The sequence below is a fragment of the Capricornis sumatraensis genome, chromosome 8 (assembly GCF_032405125.1).
Source record: "Capricornis sumatraensis isolate serow.1 chromosome 8, serow.2, whole genome shotgun sequence".
Classification (NCBI taxonomy): Eukaryota; Metazoa; Chordata; class Mammalia; order Artiodactyla; family Bovidae; genus Capricornis; species Capricornis sumatraensis.
Window position 1 is genome coordinate 82,390,484 of NC_091076.1, and position 22,567 is coordinate 82,413,050.

General features: G+C 51.3%; 1 protein-coding gene across 1 annotated transcript in view; it reads left to right on the top strand.

Moving 5' to 3' along the window:
- The window catches only part of COX10 (cytochrome c oxidase assembly factor heme A:farnesyltransferase COX10), a 108,470-nt gene extending 86,491 nt beyond the window's left edge, over positions 1–21,979 (top strand). Inside the window, exons 6-7 of the mRNA XM_068977994.1 lie at positions 8,146–8,378; positions 20,294–21,979. Coding sequence (XP_068834095.1) covers positions 8,146–8,378; positions 20,294–20,697 — 637 coding nt within the window. The 3' untranslated portion in view covers positions 20,698–21,979. The remainder of the gene's footprint in view (positions 1–8,145; positions 8,379–20,293) is intronic.
- Positions 21,980–22,567: the final 588 nt, after the last annotated feature.

Here is a 22,567-nt window from a genome sequence, read left to right on the forward strand (position 1 = left end):
GGATTCTCCAGGCAAGAATACTGGAGTGGGTTGCCATTTCCTTTCAAATGAGATGATGTGAAAAGATTTGCCATCATCAAGTGCTACTCCCATTGATTGATGTTGCAGGAGCAGTCGTCTGAAGATCACATTCTCTGTCTTGCCTGATTTGTAAAGGTTTGTTTCAGTCCACATTTTGGGCCCCAGCCTTAGGTACAGGGCATATAAAGATGAACAGTACAATGTCCATCAACAGATGAATGGATAAATGTGTGGTACATATATACGATGGAATACTACTCAGCCATAGAAAGAAGTGAAATTGGGTCATTTGTAGAGACATGGGTGAACCTAAAGTCTGTCATACAGAATAAAGTAAGTCAGAAAGAGAAAAACAAATATCATAAATTAACCTATATATTTATACAGAATCTAGGGAAATGGTACTGATGAACCTATTTGCAGGGCCGGAATAGAGACACAGGCATAGAGAAGGCGCTGTGGATCCAGTGGGGAAGCAGAGGAGGGTACGGAGTGAGATCATAGCATTGACATATATACATTTCCATGTGTGAAATAGATAGCTGGCCGGAAGCTACTGCATAGCACAGGGAGCTGAGCTCGGTGCTCTGTGACGACCTAGAGGGGTGGGATAGGAGGTGGGATGGGAAGGAGGCTCAGGAGGGAGGGGATAGATGTATACATATAGCCGATTCACATTGTTGTACAGCAGAAATTAACACAGCATTGTAAAGCAAGTATATACTCCAATCAAAAAAGAATGTGCAGTTTGCACCAAGGTTCCGGAATTCTTAAGGAGAAGATTCCTATTGTTCATTTCTGTCCATGAAAACCAGTTTTCCAGGGTAGTGGTCCAATCTCAGTGTTTTCTCACACCCGTGAGGGCAGGGACCACCTACTGAATTCCTCTATCACCCCCAGGTCCCTGGAAGATCCGGGATCCCTGTCTCACCCGTTCACCTGCTTTTATGATCTTTCCTTCATAAATTCGTTTCAGCAATATCCACTTGCAGAGATATTAATTCCTTGGTTCTCAATAAAACCCATCACAGCTAATGTAGTAGATTTGTAAGAACACCCCTTTTCAAAACAGTTATTTGTGGAGACTTCCCCAAAAAAACTCAGGTCAAAGCTCAAATGTGGGATTTATTCAGGAAATTAAAGTTAAATTGGCTTGGTTTGATTACACTTTTGAGGGTTTTTTTTTGTTTTTGAAGAAAGGGAATTTTATTTTATAATTTAAAAATCATTTATTCTGGAAAAATGACAATCACTATGAGATTAGTTTTTGTGTAAACCAATTACCTGCAGAGCTGCTTAGAATATAATGCCTTCTTGATTTCATATAACATTTCATAGACCTCTCTGACACATTACTTAAACAGAAAGGCCACATTTCTCCAGTAACTCATTTAAAAGTCAGGCAACTTAAATTGTGTTTAAGTGGAATAAGTAGGTATCAAATTAAAGCTTGTATAGTCTCATTTGTTCCTAATTTCTATAGAAAATTACACTTTGATACAGCTACTAAAGGTTGGTGTTTAGTAAACAAAGAAGTACTAGATTTTATGAGAAGAATAAATAATTCATAGAAACATGTTAGCAAATTTCCCCTCACTCGGATCTATTAGTTTCTTTTCCGTGGTAGCCTTGGGCAGGAAATGCCCGAGTAGAAAGACCTCTCTCACACTGGTGCTCAGTAGAAAGGTCTCTCCATTTAAAATGTAATTCAGTTTTGGATGTGAGTTTGAAAATGAACCATCATTCCACCCTCAGCATGAGCCGTGAATCTATTTGCATGAATGAGTAAACGGATATGAAAGAATTTTTTTTTTTTAGTTCAAGAAAATTACTGGACCTTTTCCCATCTCCGTTCCCCATCCATCAAATAATGCAGTTTTCCTTATTTGTACTTTTTTTTTTCTGTTTTATTGATAATTAGAAATGTTCACAACGTTGTCATGCCCATTCACCTGCTTTTCTCATCTCTCCTTCATAAATTCGTTTCAGCAGTATCCACTCACAGACATATTAATTCCTCGGTTCTCAATGAAAGCCATCACAGCTACTGTGGTAGATTTGTAACAGCACATTTTAAAAAAATGTTTTGCATGTGATCAATCTAGTTTTTTTCTGGCTCTGATTTATATTTTTGTGATTTGCTATAATCAAATTCTTGATTTAAAGTTATAATTGAAGATAGAAATATTCTTCCGTTATAATTGTTCTCTTTAGAAACATGTTTCACGCCATCTTACCTTTATAATTTATAGTTAAGAATTGACATTCTGGAGGTCCTCTTTCTCTGGGGTCACCCCCAGCCCGGGGAAACCCAAGGAAGCTTCCTTATTAACCCTCCTTCCAATCTTAGGTCTAGAAATCAGGCCTCAGAGTAGCACTTGAAGTGGAGATGAACTGCTAAGGAAATTAAATGATGAATGGAGCAAAAAAGACTGATAAAAATGTAAACAAAAATTTTAAATGGAGAATAACTGATAAAAGGAGAAATAATGGGGCAAAGGGTATCCTTCTCCAGGTTCAGGGTACTTACCGGAACCCATAGGAACAGAGAGAGGAGGTGGGTCTTTTGATCAAGGGCTGAGCAGTATGATTAGGAGAAAGAGTATGATAAATAATTGACCTAAAATAATAAGAAGTCGGTGTTTGACAAAATTGCCCTTCAAGTCTTTGAGATTTAGCTCTGAGCATATTTTATGAGAATAAGGCAGAAAACCATAGTTGTATGTAACCAAGATGAGACATGATCATACATTTCTAATCTTTCTCTATATCAAAAACAGATGTCTTTATTAAAACAGCTAAACTTAAGCAACTTTAGTATCACCATGATATTTGAAGATTTCACGGTAAATCAGAATTTTCAAAAAATAACCAGATACCCCACTTGATTTATTTTCTCTTTATTCTTGCTCCTCCTCTTCCTGTTTCCAGTCTCAAAAAGAGCCCTTTGCTTCTTTCACGGATGTATTTTCACTGTAAACAAAGATTCTAAGCAAAACCCTCACTTTTCTTTTATTTAACTCTTTTATTCTACCTTATTTCAAACAAGGCTTCCTTTAACTTGTAAGGTATGTGAAATGTAACAAAATTGTCCAGGAAAAAAAAAAATCAAAAAAAAGAAGCCTTGAAAGAGACAGCCCTGATGTCAGTCTACCCAAGGCCACTGGGCAGAAGTGGGGCCTGCTCCCTGCCACCCTGCTTCTCTCCACGTGGGTTGTTGTTTGTTGTTGTTTAGTCGGTCAGTTGTGTCTGCAGCCCCATGGACTGTAGCGTGCCAGGCTCTCTGTCCATGGGATTCTCCAGGCAAGAATACTGGAGTGGATTACCATGCCCTCCTCCAGGGGATCTTCCTGACCCAGTAATCGAATCCGAGTCTCCTGCATTTTTGGCAGATTCTTTACCATCTGAGCCATGGGAAGTCCTCTCTCAAGTAAGCATGTGATAAAAATTGTATAGTGGGGTGATGGCAAGTCATTTTCCTCAAAAAAATCACCTAACGTGGACTTCTGAGAGGGAAGTAAATGGTGTCCTCCCTGGCAGGCAGAGGGCTGCTTCTCAGAAGCAGGTCAGACCCTTTTCTTCCTCAATTTAAGAAGCAGAAAGAACTTCTGCCCAGAGGCCTCCCCATGCCCTCTGCAACCTATGCTCTCTGACCCCTCCCACCCCTGAAACACGCTTCCCCACCCTTTGCTTGCCCCCTCCCCCATCTGTCCATCCAGGCTTGGCTTAAAAGTCCCTGAACCTCCTGTGTCCACCCCAAACCCCTGCTACCCCAGAACTGGGTTCCTGCTCCCTGGCAGCTTGCTCCCCACTCGACTGTCCTATCTTACCGTCTCCCACCCCAGGATAATCACTCCCAGGATGAAGACCATATCTGTCTTGCACAGTGTATTACATCCCAAGTCTGTCCCTTTTTATGAAAATAATTTGTGCCTGCCAGTCATTTCCATCTCAGGGGACGCAGTAGGAAGTTAGGCTACGTGTGCAGTGGTGTGAACTACAGGCACTGTGAGTCCACAGGAAGCTGCTCTGAGCCAAAGGCCACCAGCCTAAAGACCCCAGCAGACCCCAGAAATGGTCAGTAAGTGGCATTAGACCAGTGTCCCCCACATACTGGTTAGAGGGGAACGCCCAGGGTACATGAATGAGCCCAGAAGGAAACCTGAGTACAGGTCCTGGTTCCGAATCTCAGTTTCTCATCTGTAAAATGGGGATAAGACTGTCTCAGTGAACTTGTTTGAGTTTGTTCAGTTTTGTTTTGTTTTGAATTTCATGCCTAGTATTGATACAGATCCTGGGAATAGACTTTCTCATACACCGCTGGGAGGGAGGTAAAGAGTATAAACTCTCGAGTACAGGCTGGGGAAGTCAAAACTCCTAAAAATGTGCACGTCATCTGCCCCAGTAACCTGGGAACCTAGTCTCAGAATTTATCGTAATCAGAGCTGTAAATACTGACCTGTCTGTAACATACTCATCCCAACATTATTTCTAATTAAAAAAAATAGTAAGTGGACATACTGATTGAAATTATCATGGCCTGCCCACCAAATAGGCCATGTAGCTGTTAATGATAATTGCAGGAGGATTCTTTACCAGCTGAGCCACAGGGGAAGCCCAAGAATACTGGAGTGGGTAGCCCATCTCTTCTCCAGTGGATCTTCCTGACCCTACGTTGCAGGTCCTCCTACATCGCCAGCGGATTCTTTACCACCTGAGCTATCAGGGAAGCCCCATTAATGATAACGATGTAGTTATTCTTAATGGCATAGGGAAATTATCAAGATATATTGGAAATAGAATAACAAAGCCACAGTTCATTGTGTTCTCAGTTGTTTTTAAAGTAGACATATTGGAAAAAAGCTAGAAAGATATAAACCAACATGTTTCTTTGAATAGCTAATTTAGAATATTTTGTGTGATTTTCTAAATTTTCTGAAGTGAATGTATGTTACTTTTATAACATGATTTTTTACCCCCCCCCCTTTTCTCAAATGTAGGGTGAGAATACATACTTTTTATTTTATTTTTAAAAAGTTTTAATTGGAGCATTGGTTTATAATGTGTTAGTGTCAGGTATACAGCAAAGTGAATCAGTTATACATATACATATATTCACTCTTTTTTAAGGTTCTTTTCCCGTATAGGCCATTACAGAGCACTGAGTAGAATTCCCTGTGCTATTCAGTAAGTTCTTATTGGTCATCTGCCTTACATACAGTAGTGTGAATATGTCAGCCCCTATCTCCCAGTCTATCCCTCCCGCTCCATCCCCTGGTAGCCGTAAGTTTGTTTTCTACCTCTGTACTCTACTTCTGTTTTGTAAATAAGTTTGTCTATATCTTTTTTTTTAGATTCCGTGTATAAGTTGTATCGTATGGTGTTTGTCTTTCTCTGTCTGACTTACCTCACTGAGTATAATAATCTCTAGGGCCATCTATGTTGCTGCAAGTGGCATTCTTTTATTCTCCTTTATGGCTGGGTAATATTCCATTGTGTGTGTGTGTCTGTGTATAAAGCATCTTCTTTATCCACCCCTCTGTTGATAAACATGTATGCTTATGAAAAGTAAACCACAGGAAAATAAACTTCACAGAATTAGCCACTGGAGCACCTTTGCCCACAACATGAGCCGACCTCAGCTCCTTGGACCAGCAGGAAGTGGGTCCCTCAAGGATCCAGGTGCTGAGGACGGTCATGGCTTCCGGGGTAAATATCCTCATTCTTGTTTACGTGCCTTGTCAGCCTCCCCAGTTTTCATTTGTGCCCCTGAGCGCAGATTTAAACACCAAACTTGAACCTCATGATTCTCTGTGATTCTGACAAGGGTCAGAAACTAAACTTCTGGGTAAAATCACCTATCTCAATCAATTACATTCAAATGTGCTTTTGTGAAAGGTCTTTTCGTAACACTGATACCTTTGAATTGATGGGCTTCCAGAGCGCTTGGAGAAGGAGTGAACAGTTGTTTTTTGTTTTTTGTTTTTTTTTACACAAGGTCCAATTCAGGAGAAATAAAAATGTTTATGAGCCACATTTTTCTCCCACCCAAAGTAAAACTAGCTTTTTAGAGTGCCATAGGGAAAAAAATATCTTTCTTATAAGCTATAAACTACTTGATCGAAAGAAGAGCAGATATAATGCTTGCCCTGCTTTTCAAGCATTTTGGGTCTTCTTTCTCAAGCAGTGTGAGAAGTGACCCCAGGCAGCCCCCTCCCCCTGCCTCTGGAAGATTATGTTTTCTGCCCAACAGGAACACTAGGGAGTCCAGCCCCATGGTGTGCAGCAGGAGAGGGAGGGACCAGGAGGTGGGACCGCGGGCACAGTCGCCCTGCGGGCAGGCTTGGCCTCGGAGAGGATGGCTGGAACCTTGGGGGAAGGGTAAACGAGGCCGTGGAGGTGAGGAGGCAGGCACTCAGAAGGAAAAAGCCGGACCAGGGAGGTGGTTACACGAGAGCAAAACTGGAGAGTCTACCTTGAAAAAGGAGAGCGAAAGTGGGGGGGAAGAAGTCAAGATGAGGGCATCCGTCACTCTTACAGAAGAGCGAAAGCTGTCTCTTGCAGGGCCGGAGTCTGAGAAGGCAGGAGAGGGGCTGCCACCATCACTCTGAAGATCGGGAAGGGAGATGAGCCGTTGGAGGAGCCCCAGCTATGGGTCTTCAGGTGGGAGGGATGGAGAGGGGACAGGGCGGCTCGAGCGGCCTCTAGGGGGCGTCACAGATGTGAGATGCAAAGGAGGTTGGGAGAAGGGGGTGGCAACTCACTCTCAGATTGAACACACACCAAGTCTCGGGTATGGTTAGAGGGTCTCCATCACCGTTGTCAGGACAACATACCCCTCGGGTGGTCTCTCTTTCCATCAAGACTCCCATTTCATTGAGTTCCACCTGCAGGCCCAAGCAGTCACAGCTGGGGAGAGAGGGGTCAGTGCTGGTCCCCAGGTCAGCGTGGGAGCCAGGATTCTGCAAGGGTCCTACCCCCTTCACATGCCAGCACCTCGACACCCTCTGGTCTCCAGGAGGTGGGCTCTGCTGCCCTCCTGCCCCACCCCCAGCTCGTCTTATTCCTTGAGGGACAGGCGGGCAGTGTCCCAGACACAGGCCATGCCTGCAGGGGACAGACAACTGCCCTCGCCCTGATGGCCTCGCCAAAACCAGAGACCCTCGGAGCTGCACACTGGCGACTCCCAGGTCCCTGTGGGCACATGCTGTGGCCTGGGAGTGAACCGTGACCTCTCCTTGGGGAAGCAGGCTCGAGCACCTGCTTAGATTGCTTCCGGAAGAATGAGGACAGGCAGGGTCTGGTGGACCCAGTTCATCCAGGCTCCCACAAAGCCTTTCACAAGATGCCACACAAAGTCCACTTCAGAAAGCGGGCTCTGTTGAGGGCCGGGCTTGCAGTCATCTTTACGCTGTAGACATTTATTTGACATACGGCTTTGTGCCACCTCTTTCGAAAGTCATGTGTCCATAAACTGTGCTCCGGCCCAGGAAGTGCCATCACTACAGACAGTCTCCTCGTTGTGTGGAGCTGGTGCCATGCTGAGCCTGTAGTTTATTATACGTAGGTGTACTCAGACACGCTAGTCTTACCCATTATTGCTAACTGGGCCATGTTTTTAAATAAGGATAAATAAATGGGGAGAACTCTGCCAGAAGTAAGATGTTGGTTGTGCCCATATCTTAAATACTGGGTTCCGAGGGGTTCATCCGTCACAACCACTTGCTTCCCACCAGCTGTGCAGTGAACCATGTGCAGGACAGGCACAAATCGGGCAGCCCTCCCCTCAGCCTGGGGAAGAGGGGGTCGTCATCGCTCCTGCCCAGATGAGCATGGGGAGGTCGAGACAACCCCCGGGCAGGGAGGGGTGGGGCAGGGCCTCCCTTCAAACCCAGAGGCCTCTGCCCTCCTCGCTTTGTGAACCTCGGTTGGGAAACACAGAAGGAGCAGCTGTGCTCCAGCAGGCAAGTCCTTCCTCGTGTTAAATGACATCCAGAGGATGTCCTGGGCCCAGGAGGAGGCCAGGCCAGCGCTGCCTCCAGCTCACTCCCCGCCCCAGGCCCAGTCGCCCCTGCTCGGCTCTGACCCCACACACTGACCCACGTTCCCTGCTCTCTCTTCCAGCCCGCTGCTCGCCGTGTCCTTCGCCACATGCTGTGCGGTTCCTGGAGTCGCTCTGCTGACCTGGGGCGTGAACCCGCTCACGGGCGCCCTGGGCCTCTTCAACATTTTCCTGTACACCTGCTGCTACACCCCACTCAAGAGGGCCAGCATCGCCAACACGTGGGTGGGGGCAGTCGTGGGGGCCATCCCCCCCGTCATGGGCTGGACCGCAGCCACAGGCAGCCTGGATGCTGGTGAGTGTTGCAGCCTCTTTCTCCACAGGCCCGAGGCATAGGTCCCCCCACACCAGCTCCCACGGGTGGCCAGCGTGAGTCAGAGCCCGCTTCCTTCCCTGGGCTGCGGTACATGGTGGCAGACATTTTATTCTGTGCTAGTGCCTTGCCAGGGGCTTCCCCGGTGGCTCAGTGGTAAAGAATCCACCTGCCAATGTAGGAGACACAGGTTTGATCCCTGAATCTGGAGGAGGAAATGGCAGCCCACTCCAGTATTTTTGCCTGGAGAATCCCATGGACAGAGGAGCCTGGTGGGCTACAGTCCGTGGGGTCACAAGGAGTCAGACAGGACTCAGCAGCTAAACCACAACAGCAGTCCTTTGGCAAGAGCACGAATGTGGCCAGGGGAAGCACTGAGTGCAGAGCTGCAGGGCGACCGCGCAGCCTGGCCTCTGAGGGAGCAGACGCTCTCCGCGTAGGGAACGGCTGGGAAGAAACAGGACGACACGTAGAATGAGAAGAAAGTGCCTCAGAGTCAGGAGCCAAGTGAGGCCTGTCTGCGGAGGGTCGGCCCACATCCTGAGGAGGTGTCGGGGCTGGGCCCCCGCCTGCCTGGCTCGGCAGACGCAGCCCCGTCAGCAGGTTTCTCCCTCCCCCAGAATCAGGTCATTTCCCCCTCTTCAGAGAGGACAGACTATTTTCATTAGTTTCTAATTTATTTTTATATGATTTGCTTAAATTGTTCATGCTGTCTACAATAAAACCATTGAAACGTTCCTCCAGGTTTTTGGGTGGGATGTCACGGCTAAATTTGTGGGGTGAAAATAGGTCCTTCTTACCATCTGTAAGGGAAGTTTCACAGTCTAATTAGTCAAGTAATTAGTGTTCCTGACCGACACTTAGGAAGGAAGTGGTGAGGTTTCTTGCAGTCTGTGTAAGTACATATTTTTCAAATGAGCGATCAGAAGGCTGGTGACCATAAACCGTTGCCCCAGAAGCCACATCCCTGAGACTTTCATAAAAGCCCTTACACTCCATCCTGGCGAGCTCACAAAGGCAAGGACACCTTCACTGGATGGCCTCTTAGAGAGGCTTTAATATCCTGTAATGGCGGAGTCTCACGAATCTGCAAATGTAATATCCTAACGCGTACTTGGCGGTCTGTTCTGTGACGAACCTGAAGCCAGAGTCTCTTGCGAGTGGGAGGCAGCAGTGGCCCTGAGGGAGGGGGCCTGGGTTTGGAACCCTGGCACCCCCTTCCCCGCTTAGCTTTTGCCCTTCAGAACAGAACCTCACCTCCTCAGGTGGCCATCTCCTCGCCTCCCACATGAGGCTGTCACGGCCCGTCTCTCCTGGAGCTGTTGTGAAGACTCAGGGAGTTGTTGTTAAGTCTTCCTCATTCATAGAGATGGCGTATTAGTGCAGATGAAGGAAGGTCATGAGATCTCATTCCTCTGCAGGCTCTGAGCAATTCCTAACTGTGACTTGGCTGTGGCTTTGCAGACAGGGAGATGTCTACTGGCTTAGCAGGGAAGAGCACTGGGGTCCATCGTTGTTCAGTCGCTAAGTCATATCCAACTCTTTGCAACCCCATGCTATCTCATCCTGTTACCCACTTCTTCTTCTGCCCTCAATCTTTCCCAGCATCAGGGTCTCTTCCAATGAGTTGTCTTTTCACATCAAGTGGCCAAAGTATTAGAAGCTTCAGCTTCAGTATCAGTCCTTCCATTGGTATCCAGGGTTGATTTCCTTTAGGATTGACTGGTTTGATCTCCTTGCTGTCTCAACAGTTTTCTCCAGCACCACAGTTTGAAAGCATCAGTTCTTTAGCCCTCAGCCTTCTTTATGGTCCAACTCTCACATCTGTACATGACTACTGGAAAAACCAATTCACTAACAGGGTCCGATAGTGACCTCTGTCTTGGGTGAGGGAAGAGGGAGGAGAGGGCACACATCTGGCATCCCTGGACTGGATGACATGTGAGTTTCTCCCCCGGTTTTCAATTGTAAACTTTTAAGTGTACATCTGGGCACCTCCTGCTCAGATTCCTGCTGCTTAGCTCTGCCTGGAGCCCCAACCTTGACCCAACTAGCCTCTCCCACCTCTCCACTCCAAGCCTTTCCAGTGATGCCCAGACATTCGAAAGCAAGCAAGTGGCTCCCCGGCTCTGCCTCCCCCATGTGCTCCATTCCTGCCTGGGTCCTGCTGCCCCAACACGTGGACGCCTGCACCAGGCCACCTGCCCTGTTGGACGCAGCCCTGGGTCCTATTCAGTTTCCTCAAACCTGGCACAAGGAGCAAGGCACCACAAACTTCCTTTTCTGTCTAGGGAACCCTAGCCCCAGGGCCAGGGTCAGGGCCAAGTGTGACAGCCCCAGGGGCAGGTACCTCTGGAAGGATGCGAGGGCAGTCAGTCTGCGGCCGTGGATAACTCGGCCAGCTCTTTGTGCAGGGTCCAAGGACCCAGGTTCCCACTGAAGGCTGGAGGCCCCATCATCCTCCCAGCAGTTTCCTGCGAGGAGCTTGGGCCTCGGGACATGTTGGCTCGAGCCGCGACCCCGGAGGCCAGAGAGCAAGCGCTCCTCAGGTCCTCCCACTTAGGACGCATGTCCAGGCAGAGCCCTTGTTCAGCCACAGTCTGGATCTGGCTAAACGGCTAGCAGTCATATTTAAAGTAAATTTTTTTTCCTTGAATTTGAGTTATAGTGTTTCTGCAATCCAGATCTCATCATTTGTGTACAAACTCATTCACACAGAGCAGCTCAGGCTAGGCTGTGCTTTGTTTAGACCGCAGCCTGAGAATGCACATTCAGCCCTAAGCAACAAGCCTGCGACCGCCTGGACTGACCCCGGTGTAGCACAGAGCAGCCTGACAGGCTGCGTAACCACACACACAGAGTCCTTCTGTGGCCTTTGAAACTGACTTCTGTTACATCCCTTCGCTACAGATCTCTAAGATGCACTGAGGGGCACACAGTAATGGCATGGTTTACTGCCCCCGGAATCCTGATCCACCACAGATCAGATCATACACCTAAAGCCTCATTGGGCTTTCCCAGATGGCTCAGTGGTAAAGAATCCACCTGCCAATGCAAGAGACATGAGTTTGATCCCTGGGTCAGGACGATCCCCTGGAGAAGGAAATGGGAACCGACTCCCGTATTCTTGCCTGGGAAAGCCAATGGACAGAGGAGCCTGGAGGGCTACAGTGGGGTCACAAAGCGTCAGACAACTCGGTGACTAAAGCAACAAAAAGCCTTGTCAGGTTTATACAAAAAGAGCGATACTACTTAATGTGATGCTGCAGATTGCTTCAAAAGTCTCAAAACATTGATTTGATAGGCAGAGCCAACTCAAGCTAAGCCATAAATCTTTGAATGAACTGGATAAATGAAATAACGAATCAGTGAACAAGTACCTTCCATTTTAGAGATGGAAAAATTAACATATTCCGAAGTCAGTCACCAGGTATCAATCGACAAGTATTTCTTGAGCATCAGCTATGAGTACAGGAGAAAATGACACATACAAAAATAAGGCAGAATCTGAGAGAATATAGTTGAATGATTTGTATTGCTGGGACTTTAGGGACTAAGTTTTATATTTGATATAGTTTTGTCACCTTCTAGAACTGCATTTTCCAATATGGAAGGCACCAGCCAGAGTCCAAAACAATGGTTCTCAAACTTCAGTATACATCATTGTCCCTGGATGGAGGGCTTGTTAAAACTCAGGTTCCTGGGCCCTGCCCCCAGAGCTTTGATTCAGTAGATCTGGGATGGGGCCTGGGAACCTGCATTTCTAACAAGTTCCCACGTGATATTCATGCCCCTGATCCAGGCACCACACTTGAGAACCGCCAGTCTGAACAGACAGAACCCGAGAGCGTTCTCACTGCTAGAATGCTCTGGAAACACTGAGGGATTTGGACCGAGGGCGTGGCAGATGCTCCTGTCACTGATGCGGTATCAGGGATGTTTCTGTTATCCACCAAGGTGGCCATCTCTCTTCTGGGTTCTTATCTTAGGGGTCGTGTTTGTTTGAAGGACCCCTTCTGAGGGGGTAAAAAAAGCAGCCAGAAATCTTTCCTTTCTTCTGTGGTATCTCCAACCCTTCTTGTCTTTAAACCTCCAAAGACTGATCACCGTGAGCAGCCGTGAGGACAGAGGTGTTTGGAAATCTCTGCTGAAGTTGCTGCTGGGGGGCACGGTGGGGTGGCGTTTGCAGAGATGGGCGAGGTGGTGATAGAGGCCAGGCTGCTGGTCTCACCGCCCTGCTGAACCATTCCCACAGCCGACTCCATGCAGGGCCCTGAGAGATGCAGTCACCAAAACCCAGTCCAGTTCCCACGGACTCCTCCTGTCTCAGCATCTTCAGGGGGAGGCAGGCAGGCGATCACTGAGCAGAGAGCTTTAGTGGGGCCTCTGGGCTCTTGTAAATTGGTGCCCCGAGTCTGTGCATGAAGACTTTAGAGCCAAGTGACTTCTGAGATAAGTCATGGCCCATTTACTTGAAGAGGGGAAGTGCTTTCCAAGAAGAAGACAGCGTGTGCACAGGGGCCGGGAGGCATGAGTTGCCTACATGGGAACGTCATCCATGCCCTCCCCACTCCAGCTCACTTTCCCCAGCTGGCCAGCTAGGACTTCACACTCCAGCCCCAGCACTCTATAGACACTGCCCCTGACCAGGCAGACTTGTGCGAAAGCCCTTTCCTGGGGCTCGGTGGACAGTGATCGCAAGTGAGGGGCTGCAGCTGGGGGCCATGTGCAATGGGGATCCCCAAGCCTCACCTTGAAGGTCCTGCCTTGAAGGAACTGGCCACCCCGTTGGGAGGAAAGATACCAGATTAAATAGCTGCAGAAAACAGTGCTTCACAGATGGCTGACGGAGTAAAGAAATCCCATGTTTGGAATCACCCTTCCCCCTTCTTAGCATCTAATTCTTTCCCCTGGTGGTTCAGACGGTAAAGTGTCTGCCTACAATGCGGGAGACCTGGGTTCCATCCCTCGGTCGGGAAGATCCCCTGGAGAAGGAAATGGCAACCCACCCCAGTACTCTTGCCAGGAAAATTCCATGGACTGAGGAGCCTGGTAGGCTACAGTCCATGGGGTCGCAAAGAGTCGGACACGACTGAGCAACTTCACTTCACTTCTTAGCATCTGGATCTTTCTGTGGTTTTGTGGTGGCCACGGGGCTATCAAGACCTCAGGGCCCCGAGCACTGAAGGGCCTGCTGTCCGGCCTCCAGCAAAGATGTAAGATAAGCGTGAAGACAGCCCTGGGCTCTAGTTTCTTTTCCCCACGATGGCATCATTGCTGTTTGCTTTGTTTTCATCACACGTGAGAGAGAACTTCTCCCGGTGGTGGTCTCAATGCCCCAGTGGTGAGGGTACCTGCCCTTGGGAATCCAGCCCAGGGTGGGAGGGGTGATTGTGAGGCAGGACTGGGGGGCCAGGTGGAAGGTGAAGACAAACAGATTAATGGGTGGAAATTGTAAAAGCTAAACAAACACTAGGTGTTCTTGGTGTCTGCTGTTTTGCAGCTGCACAAAGAACGGTAAACAGGTGGCTCTTCTCTCCCAGGGGAAGTTTGGTTTCAGAGGGGCCAGGCCCAGCCAGGGTTCAGCCTGAAAACACTCTTTTGTGCCATTAAAGGAGACCATGGCAAGGGGTTTTACCTGTGTCCGTTATCCTCCCAGACTCTTCCTCCCACCTGCCCAATGACTTTACTGCCTTTTTTTTTTTTTGGCTCCATTGCTGTTAGGAGAAAATATTAAAAATGCTTACCACCTAAAACTCAGGAAGACTGAGTAAGAGGGCTAGTGCCTAGCACAGCCAGCTCGCTGTCTGAGCGTGGAAGTGCTTGGTTTGACTCTGCAAGTAGTGGCCAGTGAGGAGAGTGCTGACCTGAGGGCCGTAGGGAAGGTCGAGGGGGGAGGGGACCGTGGGTGAGGGCCCGACAGCAGACACTCTGGCTCTGGAGCCACACGCATTAGCCTCTCGACAGTGTTTACCTCCAGAGACTGTCTAGTTTATCTCAGAGGCTTCAGGCTAAAGTCCCTGCCCTCCCCTCCTCCTCCACGCCAAAGCCACCTCTCTTCCCATTGCCCACCCCACCCCCACCCCCCATTTCTTAAAAAGGCTCAGATTCTGTTTTGTCATTTCCCTAAGTTTGAGTAAGTCCCAGGCCTTGGGAGTTCATGGGATGGGTCTGGTGACTGGCTCGTAGAGGTTTGTGACTTGCCTTGGTCTGTAATTCCGATGTCGTTGTGTGGTTGACATTAATTATGTCAGCCAACTTTCAGATATAGATGAGGACTGGGGAACAAGCTCTTATCAGGAAGTGACACTCGACAGATGGATGGTTCTAGTAACAAAAAGAGAATGAGGATTCTTAGCCCCTGCTGGTAAACTACAAAATGTGAGATACTGTCTTACCTTATTTACCTCCTTTATTCTAGGATAAGAAGGTAGGACAGAATTCATTCACTCATTCATTCCGCAAATATTTATTGAGGGCTTACCAGTACCAGCTGCCATTTAACCCAAGCACTTTTGAAGATTCTCTTTAAAATGCTGCCTCGCTGCAAAATCAGACTAGAAAACAAGTAAGCTCCTTTCGTGTGAGATATTTCCATATCTAGCCTTAGATTGATTAAGATAAATGAAATTTCTAAAGACAGGGTGAACAGGGAACATTACAGGAATATTAGCAAACCAAACAATACTTAGAGCTCTATTGTCTTCAAAGCCGAAAAAACAAACTTCTAAGCAGGGAGGGATGAGAAACACACTGCGAGCTGGAGGTCAGCAGTATAACTGGTGACCCGTGGGTACACAGCGTCCAGCCTTGTCACCCCTGGGTCACATAGCTGGTCAGGATCACAGAAGCTGGGCCTCGGCAGACGCCGCCCAGCCCGGAGTACAGAGTCAGTTCTGTGCAGCAAACAGATTGGTGTTTGTGGATAAAGGACCAGACCTTTGAGTGTGAGCTGAGGTGTGGGGAGCAGGTGAGGAAACCCCCGGGGACTGGGAGGAAGGTGAGGGAAGCCTTGACTTCCTGGGAGTCAGGGTTCTGTGCTGCCTCTGCTCTCGGCTTCACTTCAAACAAAACTGAGGGGCTGCTCGTGGATGGCGGGTGGGGACCGCCAGGGGAGGGGGAAAGGGGGAGCATCTCCCCCTTCTGCCTCGCCTCTCCATCCCTCTCTGTCCCTTCCGGAGAACCTTCAAGGGCAGGCAGCCACTGCCGACCCCGTTTCTTATTTTCAGGGGACTTTTCACCTCCCCTGTGTCGCCATGCCCCTTCTGCGGCATCCTGGAGGCTCGCCACATGGGAGAGGCTGATCGGTCTCATGGGCACCTTCGTGTTCACCCTCGGAAACAAGGCTTCAAAATCGCTGGCCGTGAAGCTTCAGGCTTGGCCAAGCCCACCCCCCAGCCAGCCCCCAGTTTACATGACCCGTCACCCCGAAGCTCCCAAGGGGTGGGGGCCGCGTGGAGAGGGAGCCCCTTGTCGGGGAGGGAGGGCCCCGGAGCCCAGCACAGGCTTCCCTGGGGCCGCGTCTCTTCCTCCTTTCAAGGCCATGTGTGGACAACGGCTGGGGTCGGAGTGGAAAGGGCTGAATGAGAGCCCACAGGGCAGCAGAGAGAGCGAGCGAGCTGCAACCACTGCAGTCCGTTCGGAAGGGACTAGTTTCTGGAAGAGTTCCGACAGAGCTGGAGCTCTAGCTTGGAGCATCTCGTCTCTGCTGTGTTGGGAACTCGCTCGGCTGGGACCACCTTGACTTGGTTTGCCACAAAGCACAGAAGTGCCTCACGCTGTGGGCCCCAGCACAGGGTGGGGCTCTCCGCACGTTAGGGCAGTGTGCAGGTGGCTAAGAGAGGCTTTGATCTGGGAAGACTCTGGCTGGCCTTGCTCACCTAGGTGCCCTCCTAATCGGGGAGGGGCCGGGAGATATGGGGTCTCCTCACGTCCACACACACATCACAGTTGGCGAGCTCCCGCGTTCTCGGTGTGTGCGGAGGGAAGGAAGGCAGGCCCCGGACCTTCTCCGGAATTGCCTGCAAACAGGATCGTAGAGTCGTCCATCCTCACCCATCCTCTGGAGAGTCGTAGGCACAGTTGCGGCAACCATCACAGACTGCCGTATTCTGCGTATTCATCGACCCACAGATATTTGCTTAGAAGAAAGGAAGCAGACATGCCTTGTGGATATGATTAAACCCAGTAGATACAAAGATTCTGCAGCTAGGCAGGAAAATGAGGAAATACATTGAAAAGAAGAACATGCATGGCTTGTGTGAACTGACTGAAACACAGAGACCATCTTCAGATCTCAGATCACATATCACCTCTTCCAGGAAGCCCTCCCTGATCTCCCCAGGGCCGACTGAGGTCTTGCTCCTGTGAGCTCCTCTCAAGCCCTGCACTGAAGGTGATATCCCCCGGCCTGAGCCTCCTGTGTTGTCTCTGTCCTTGGGCAGACTCTAGCAGAAAGAGGGCCTCGAGGGCAGACCAAGCCTGCCCTACAGTGGGTGTGCAGTCAATATCTGTCATCACAGAACACAAGCCCAATACAAGCTGACTGCCCTGTGGGGGCGAGGGTGAGCAGAGGCCTTCGAGTCAGGAAACTGAGGGCTTTATGTTTCCCCCACACGGAAGGTAGGTTCCCCCAAGGCCCCCGGACTAATTCCAGGCTTCCTGTGCTTGCTCGCCTTATCTCGATGGAGACAGTCATTTGTTTCACATCTTTCATAGGAGCTGAGGCCGCTGCAGCCGGTGGAGGAGAACTGTGCGGGACTGGGGACGTGTGATTACAATCCATTAAGGCTAAGCTGTGATTTCTAAAGCTCTTTTCATTTGTGACAGGAGCCAAACCCCTACCCCAATTTCCTCCCCCCTGGAGGAAGCAGCATGCTACTCTTAGGAAAATGATTTTTTTTAAAATTATGTTATTTTAAGGAGAAGCATAACTGAAAATGTGTATTGAGCAAAACAGAACACTCCAGCTGGCACATGAAAAAAGAGGGCTTTCGAGAAAGACAAGCAAGACTCCACATGGGAGCCTGATGTTTCTACCGTTTCCAGGCTGGTTTCCCAGCTGCGCTTCCCATTTCAAGAGCAGCACAGCTCCTGAGCCCTGGCTTACCTGTTCCCTCCCCCGCCTCTACATGATCGCGATGCCGGTCCCCAGGGGACACAACTTGGTCCTGTTGGCGCCCCTTGGGCTGGCGCTGTGCTCAAAGCCTCCCAGTGGCCAGTGCCCCAAGGACCAGTCACACTGCCTCCTCCATGCTGGTCCCTCCGACATCCGGGGACGGCTCTACTTTGCCATCAGACCACGAGGGAAAAGCTGGCCTTCTGTCGCTCTGATTTCCACTTCACTTGTACCTGGGTGGTCCACCCTTGCCTTCTGTCTCGGCTAATTCCCTGAGGGTGCTCACTGTCAAAAAGAATATCGTCTGTGTGTTTGTAGGAGAACAAACTTTTTTTTTTTAAGGTGCCAGCACTCTTATCTTAATGAACCGACTTTCTCCGTCCAACAAGCCTTCCTCTCCTCCCAAATGTGGCCAACATTCTGATGACCACCAGGCATGCGTGTGTGCCAAGTCTCTTTAGTCATGTCTGACTCTTTGCTACCCCATGGACTGTAGCCCACCAGGCTCCTCTGTCCATGAGATTCTCCAGGCAAGAAGACTGGAGTGGGTTGGCCTGCCCTCCTCCAGGGGATCTTCCCGACTCGGCGATTGAACCCACACCTCTCATGTCTCCTGCATTGGCAGGCGGGTTCTTTACCACCAGTGCCACCTGGGAAGCCCGACCACCAGTGCCACCTGGGAAGCCCGACCACCAGGCAGAGTCCCCTGCTGCCAGTGTCAGTCTCTGTTTGGCAACAACTTTGTAGGAGAAGGTGCCAGGGGTGCAGAAGAGCCTCAGGCGAGTTGATTAATCTTTCTCATCTGTGAGGCGAGGGCAGCCCTGCCTGTAGGAAGGTGCTGGGAGCGTGAGAGCCCGGATGTGTTTCCTCTCCACGGGGACTGTGGACGAGCCGCCAGGTCTTCACGGGGCAGATGTCTGATGGGCAAACTTAAGACAGCCTCTGAGAAAACCTCCACGTCTCCACCAAGAACTGTGTGTGTCCCACGCCTGGAGGAAAGGCATCAGCGTCTGCCCCCGTCACCCCTCCTTGGTGACCCCTGCACTGGGGGAGATGCCCCCCATCTGGGGATGCAGGTGCCCCGTGACCCAGCCCCACCCTCACCAGCCTGTCTACACACACACACACAGCCTGACCGCAGCCTTCATGTCGCCCCAGACACACTGAGCCACCCTGCGCAGGATGGTGGAGTTGGTCGTGGCTCTCCGTCACCTTTGGGAAGGTCTTCCCTGAGCAGTCACTCCCAGGTCATGCATCCTGCCACCCTATTTGAGTCTCTGAGTCACAGCCGTCAGTGTCACTGCATTGCGCGCTCCCCGCCCGCTGGACTCCTTGCTGGCCACTGCCTCTCTGGCATCCAGGGTCATCCCCAGTGGGTGGCAGGCACCATCCTTTCTTTGCCAGCAGATTCAACAAATAGAAGCTGCTTCTTTTACTGTTCAGATTGGAGAGTGTTCTCATGAACTAAGATGTATATGTGCTAGTTACAGATAGGGTCAGAATGGACGGGGGTACTTGACAGCCTGCCCAGACCATGCTGGCCTCTTAGTAGGCACTCAGGGAACACGTCCTGTGTGCGGAGAGGAGGAATGAACCTGAACTGTCTTCCCAGGAGTGGCTGCAGCCCCCTGGGGAGACGCGGCCCCAGTGCAGCGGGGGAACCAGGGTGAAAATCAGACATGCTCCTGCCGAGTTCCTCCTTCACCTCTTGTCAGAGAACTTAGCATCGTCTGATCTGTTTGCTTCATGAGGATTATGTGTTATTTTAGTCGCTCGTGTCCAACTCTTTCTGACTCTGTGCACTGTAGCCCACCAGGCACTTCTGTCCATGGAATTTCCCAGTCAAGAATCTGGAATGGGTTGCCATTTCCTTCTCCAGGAGATCTTCCCAACCCAGGGATTGAACCTGGGTCTCCCACATTGCAGGCAGATTCTGAGCCACCGGGGAGCCCTCATGAGGATTATAAAATCTGCCTAAAGTCCTGCAGTCACATTAAGTCAGGTGACAGAGTGTCTGTTAGTAGGAGGTGCTCAGTAACTGGTAGCCTTCACCCCAGGGTGTTTTAGGGAAGACCCAGCTCCAGAGAAGAGATGCTCAGCTGTTCACCCGTCCTAAAAAACTGCAGATGACAGGCAGGTGTCTGCCCTGCCTTGGGCACAGTGCCTCTGCGCCGCCCTGGGTTCTCCACTCCTGCTGTGGAGTACTCCCGCCTCCCGGTGGTGCAGGCCGTTACCCATGTGCCCCGTCCGTGGCGCCCACACCCGCATCTCCCGGGCTGCCCACGGCACTCAGGTTCTGTCTGTGGTGCTCAATAGGGAGCTTCCAGGAGGGTCCTTCCACCTCTCACCCAAGCCCCTCACTCGCAAGCCAGCTGGGGGAAGCAGAGAGAAAAGCGCAGCCCAGCGTTCTCACCGGGACAGTGCTGCCCTTGAACGTGTCCTCCCTTGTCGTGGTGTGGGCACATAGGGGAGCGGGGGGCGAACGGGGGCGGGCAGGAGCCGCAGGTGCTCAGCCCCATGGGAAACCCAGGTGCCCGGCCTCCCGCCCCCGCCACGAGGACGTGGGATGCGGGAGAGGATTCAGCGCCCCAGCCCGTCTCCTCCTCCATCTCCATCTCGGCCTCTGAGCAGAGGACCCGGGCGAGGCTGGGAGTGTGGTGGGAGGGGGCGCAGCGCTCAGGCTGGGCCGCAGCCGCGGGGGGCGGAAGGGATACCTGTGTAAACCTCTGACGACAGCCTGTCTTGCTTCCCCACCTCCCCCGCCTCCCCTTCCGTGCAGGGGCCTGTCTTCTGGGAGGAATCCTCTACTCCTGGCAGTTCCCTCACTTCAACGCGCTGAGCTGGGGCCTCCGCGAGGACTACTCCCGGGGCGGCTACTGCATGATGTCCGTCACCCACCCGGCCCTGTGCCGGCGCGTCGCCCTGCGCCACTGCCTGGCATTGCTCGCCATGTGCGCCGCTGCGCCCGCCCTGGACGTCACCACCTGGACCTTCCCGGTCATCGCCCTGCCCATCAACCTGTACATCTCCTACCTCGGCTTCCGGTTCTACCGGGACGCGGACCGGAAGAGCTCCCGGAAGCTGTTCTTCTGCAGCCTCTGGCACCTGCCTCTGCTCCTGCTGCTGATGCTCACCTGCAAGCGGCGGGCGGGGGAGGAGGGCGCGGGGGCGCCGCAGAGCTGACGGCCCCCACTCTAGGAGAAGCAGAAGACGTCCAGGGAGATGCGCAGGGTTTCGGTCTTTTTATTTTTATTTTTTCACTCTGCTGTTAGGCAAGAAATATTTCGGTTATTCCAAAGCACCAGAAGCAAACTCGCTGCGTTTGAAACGAGGCTGTAAAATAATTTGGTGCTCAGTGACCACTGGACAACTTTTTTCATGGTGATATCCAAAATGTTCCCCAAATGAGAATCGGGGTGGCTCTGTAGATTGATACAAGGAGAGGATGGGTTTTTTACTTGTTTTCCTTTGAGGGTTGTTACAGAGGCCTTCCTCCGACCCCACCACTTGGTTCGTCTTCTCCCTCAGGTCGAAGTGCAGGTTCACCTTGCTTCTCGGCCCTCCCCACCTGCCGGCCAGGGAGGCCAGACAAGGTGCTCACTCGCACGCTGGTATCTGTGGTTCCGTGGCCTATGGTCCCTCACGGGCTGCTTCAGAGTAGATGCAGCTGCCGGCCGCAGCCCCCGTTCTGAATGAGCCGGGCCCAGCTCCTTCTGCCCCACGTTTTCAGCCTCATACCCCCTCAAAGGCTAATAGAACACCAAGTACTGGCTGCCGCCCACCTTCTCAGGGAGGATTCAAACGGTTACCTGGGAACCTCAGACCGGCCCTTGTCCTCATCCTGGTAGGTAGCAGCATTTCAGAAACCCCAGGAACCGAGGGCATCTTTGAAGTCCACTGTACCACACAGGTGGTGTCAGAACGGTTCCTTCTAGAAGGGGCATGCTAGACTTAAAGCCAGAAGCCCCTCCGGCTCTGACCCACCTTTCCCTCTTCAACCACTGCTGCAGTCGTCAGCTGGGCCCAGGGTCCAGTGAGAAGGGAAGTCAGAAGGGCTGAGCTGGCCGGACAGCCCTCACTGCTCACATCCTTGTTCCTTTGGTGAAAAACACATTTTCACCCTGCTATCTTCAGGACTCAGAAATTAGCTTCCACACAGCCAGCGGCTTGGAGAGCCAGAAGCAAGAGCCAGACCCCAGGTGGGGATGCTTCTGGTTGCCCCCCCACCCCCCGCCCCGGGGTGGGGGAAGGGCTGTGCATGGGTCCCCGCAGGCAGGGGTGGCCTCCAACACCAGCGGTTCCCCCAGCCTCCCAAGCCCGCCTCATCATCCAGTTACCGGATGTCCCATTTGCCCCAAGGCCTTGAAGCTGAACAGGGTGTTTTAGTTACTCTGTCTCCGGGGCACTGCTGCCCTGGGAGGAATTTATTTGGGAGTTTCAGCCACATTCAAACAACCCTGGCAATATGTCCTTCTCTGCCCAAAGCGATTGCAGGTAGCATCTGATCTACTGCACTTGGCTGTGTTCAGGTCGCGCTGTGGGAACTGACAAAGTCGCGTCTGGCGGGCGGTCCCCAGCCCAGAGATCTGTAAGGCGCGTGGGTTCTCTCTGCTGCAATAAACCTGCACCGCGAGCCGCAGTGTGTGTGGCGTCATTCCACTCCGTCTGTGGCTCCTGGCAGAACGGGTGACACTGGGCTGGCTGTCACGAGCGGCCATGGGACCAGCAGGCGCGTGGGTGGAAACGAGCAGCCGGCGCGCCTGAAGGAATCCCCCCGCCCCCCACCCTCTGCTCAGAGTCACCCAGTCTCCCTTCCATCGCCCTGGAAGTGGGCCTGGGGGCCTCCCCACCTCCTGACCCGTTGTTCTCCTGCTCGGAATGTACAGTGCCCGCTGCACAGTCTGCACAATGAACAACGCCCCTGCTCCTCGGCGCTCAGACCCCAGGACCATTGAGAACCTTCCGCGCGAACACCTCACTGTCCCGCCCTCGTCGCTCTCACACCTCCCAGGGGCCACCCTCCGAGGACCACCTTCCCAAACCCTGTCCCCTG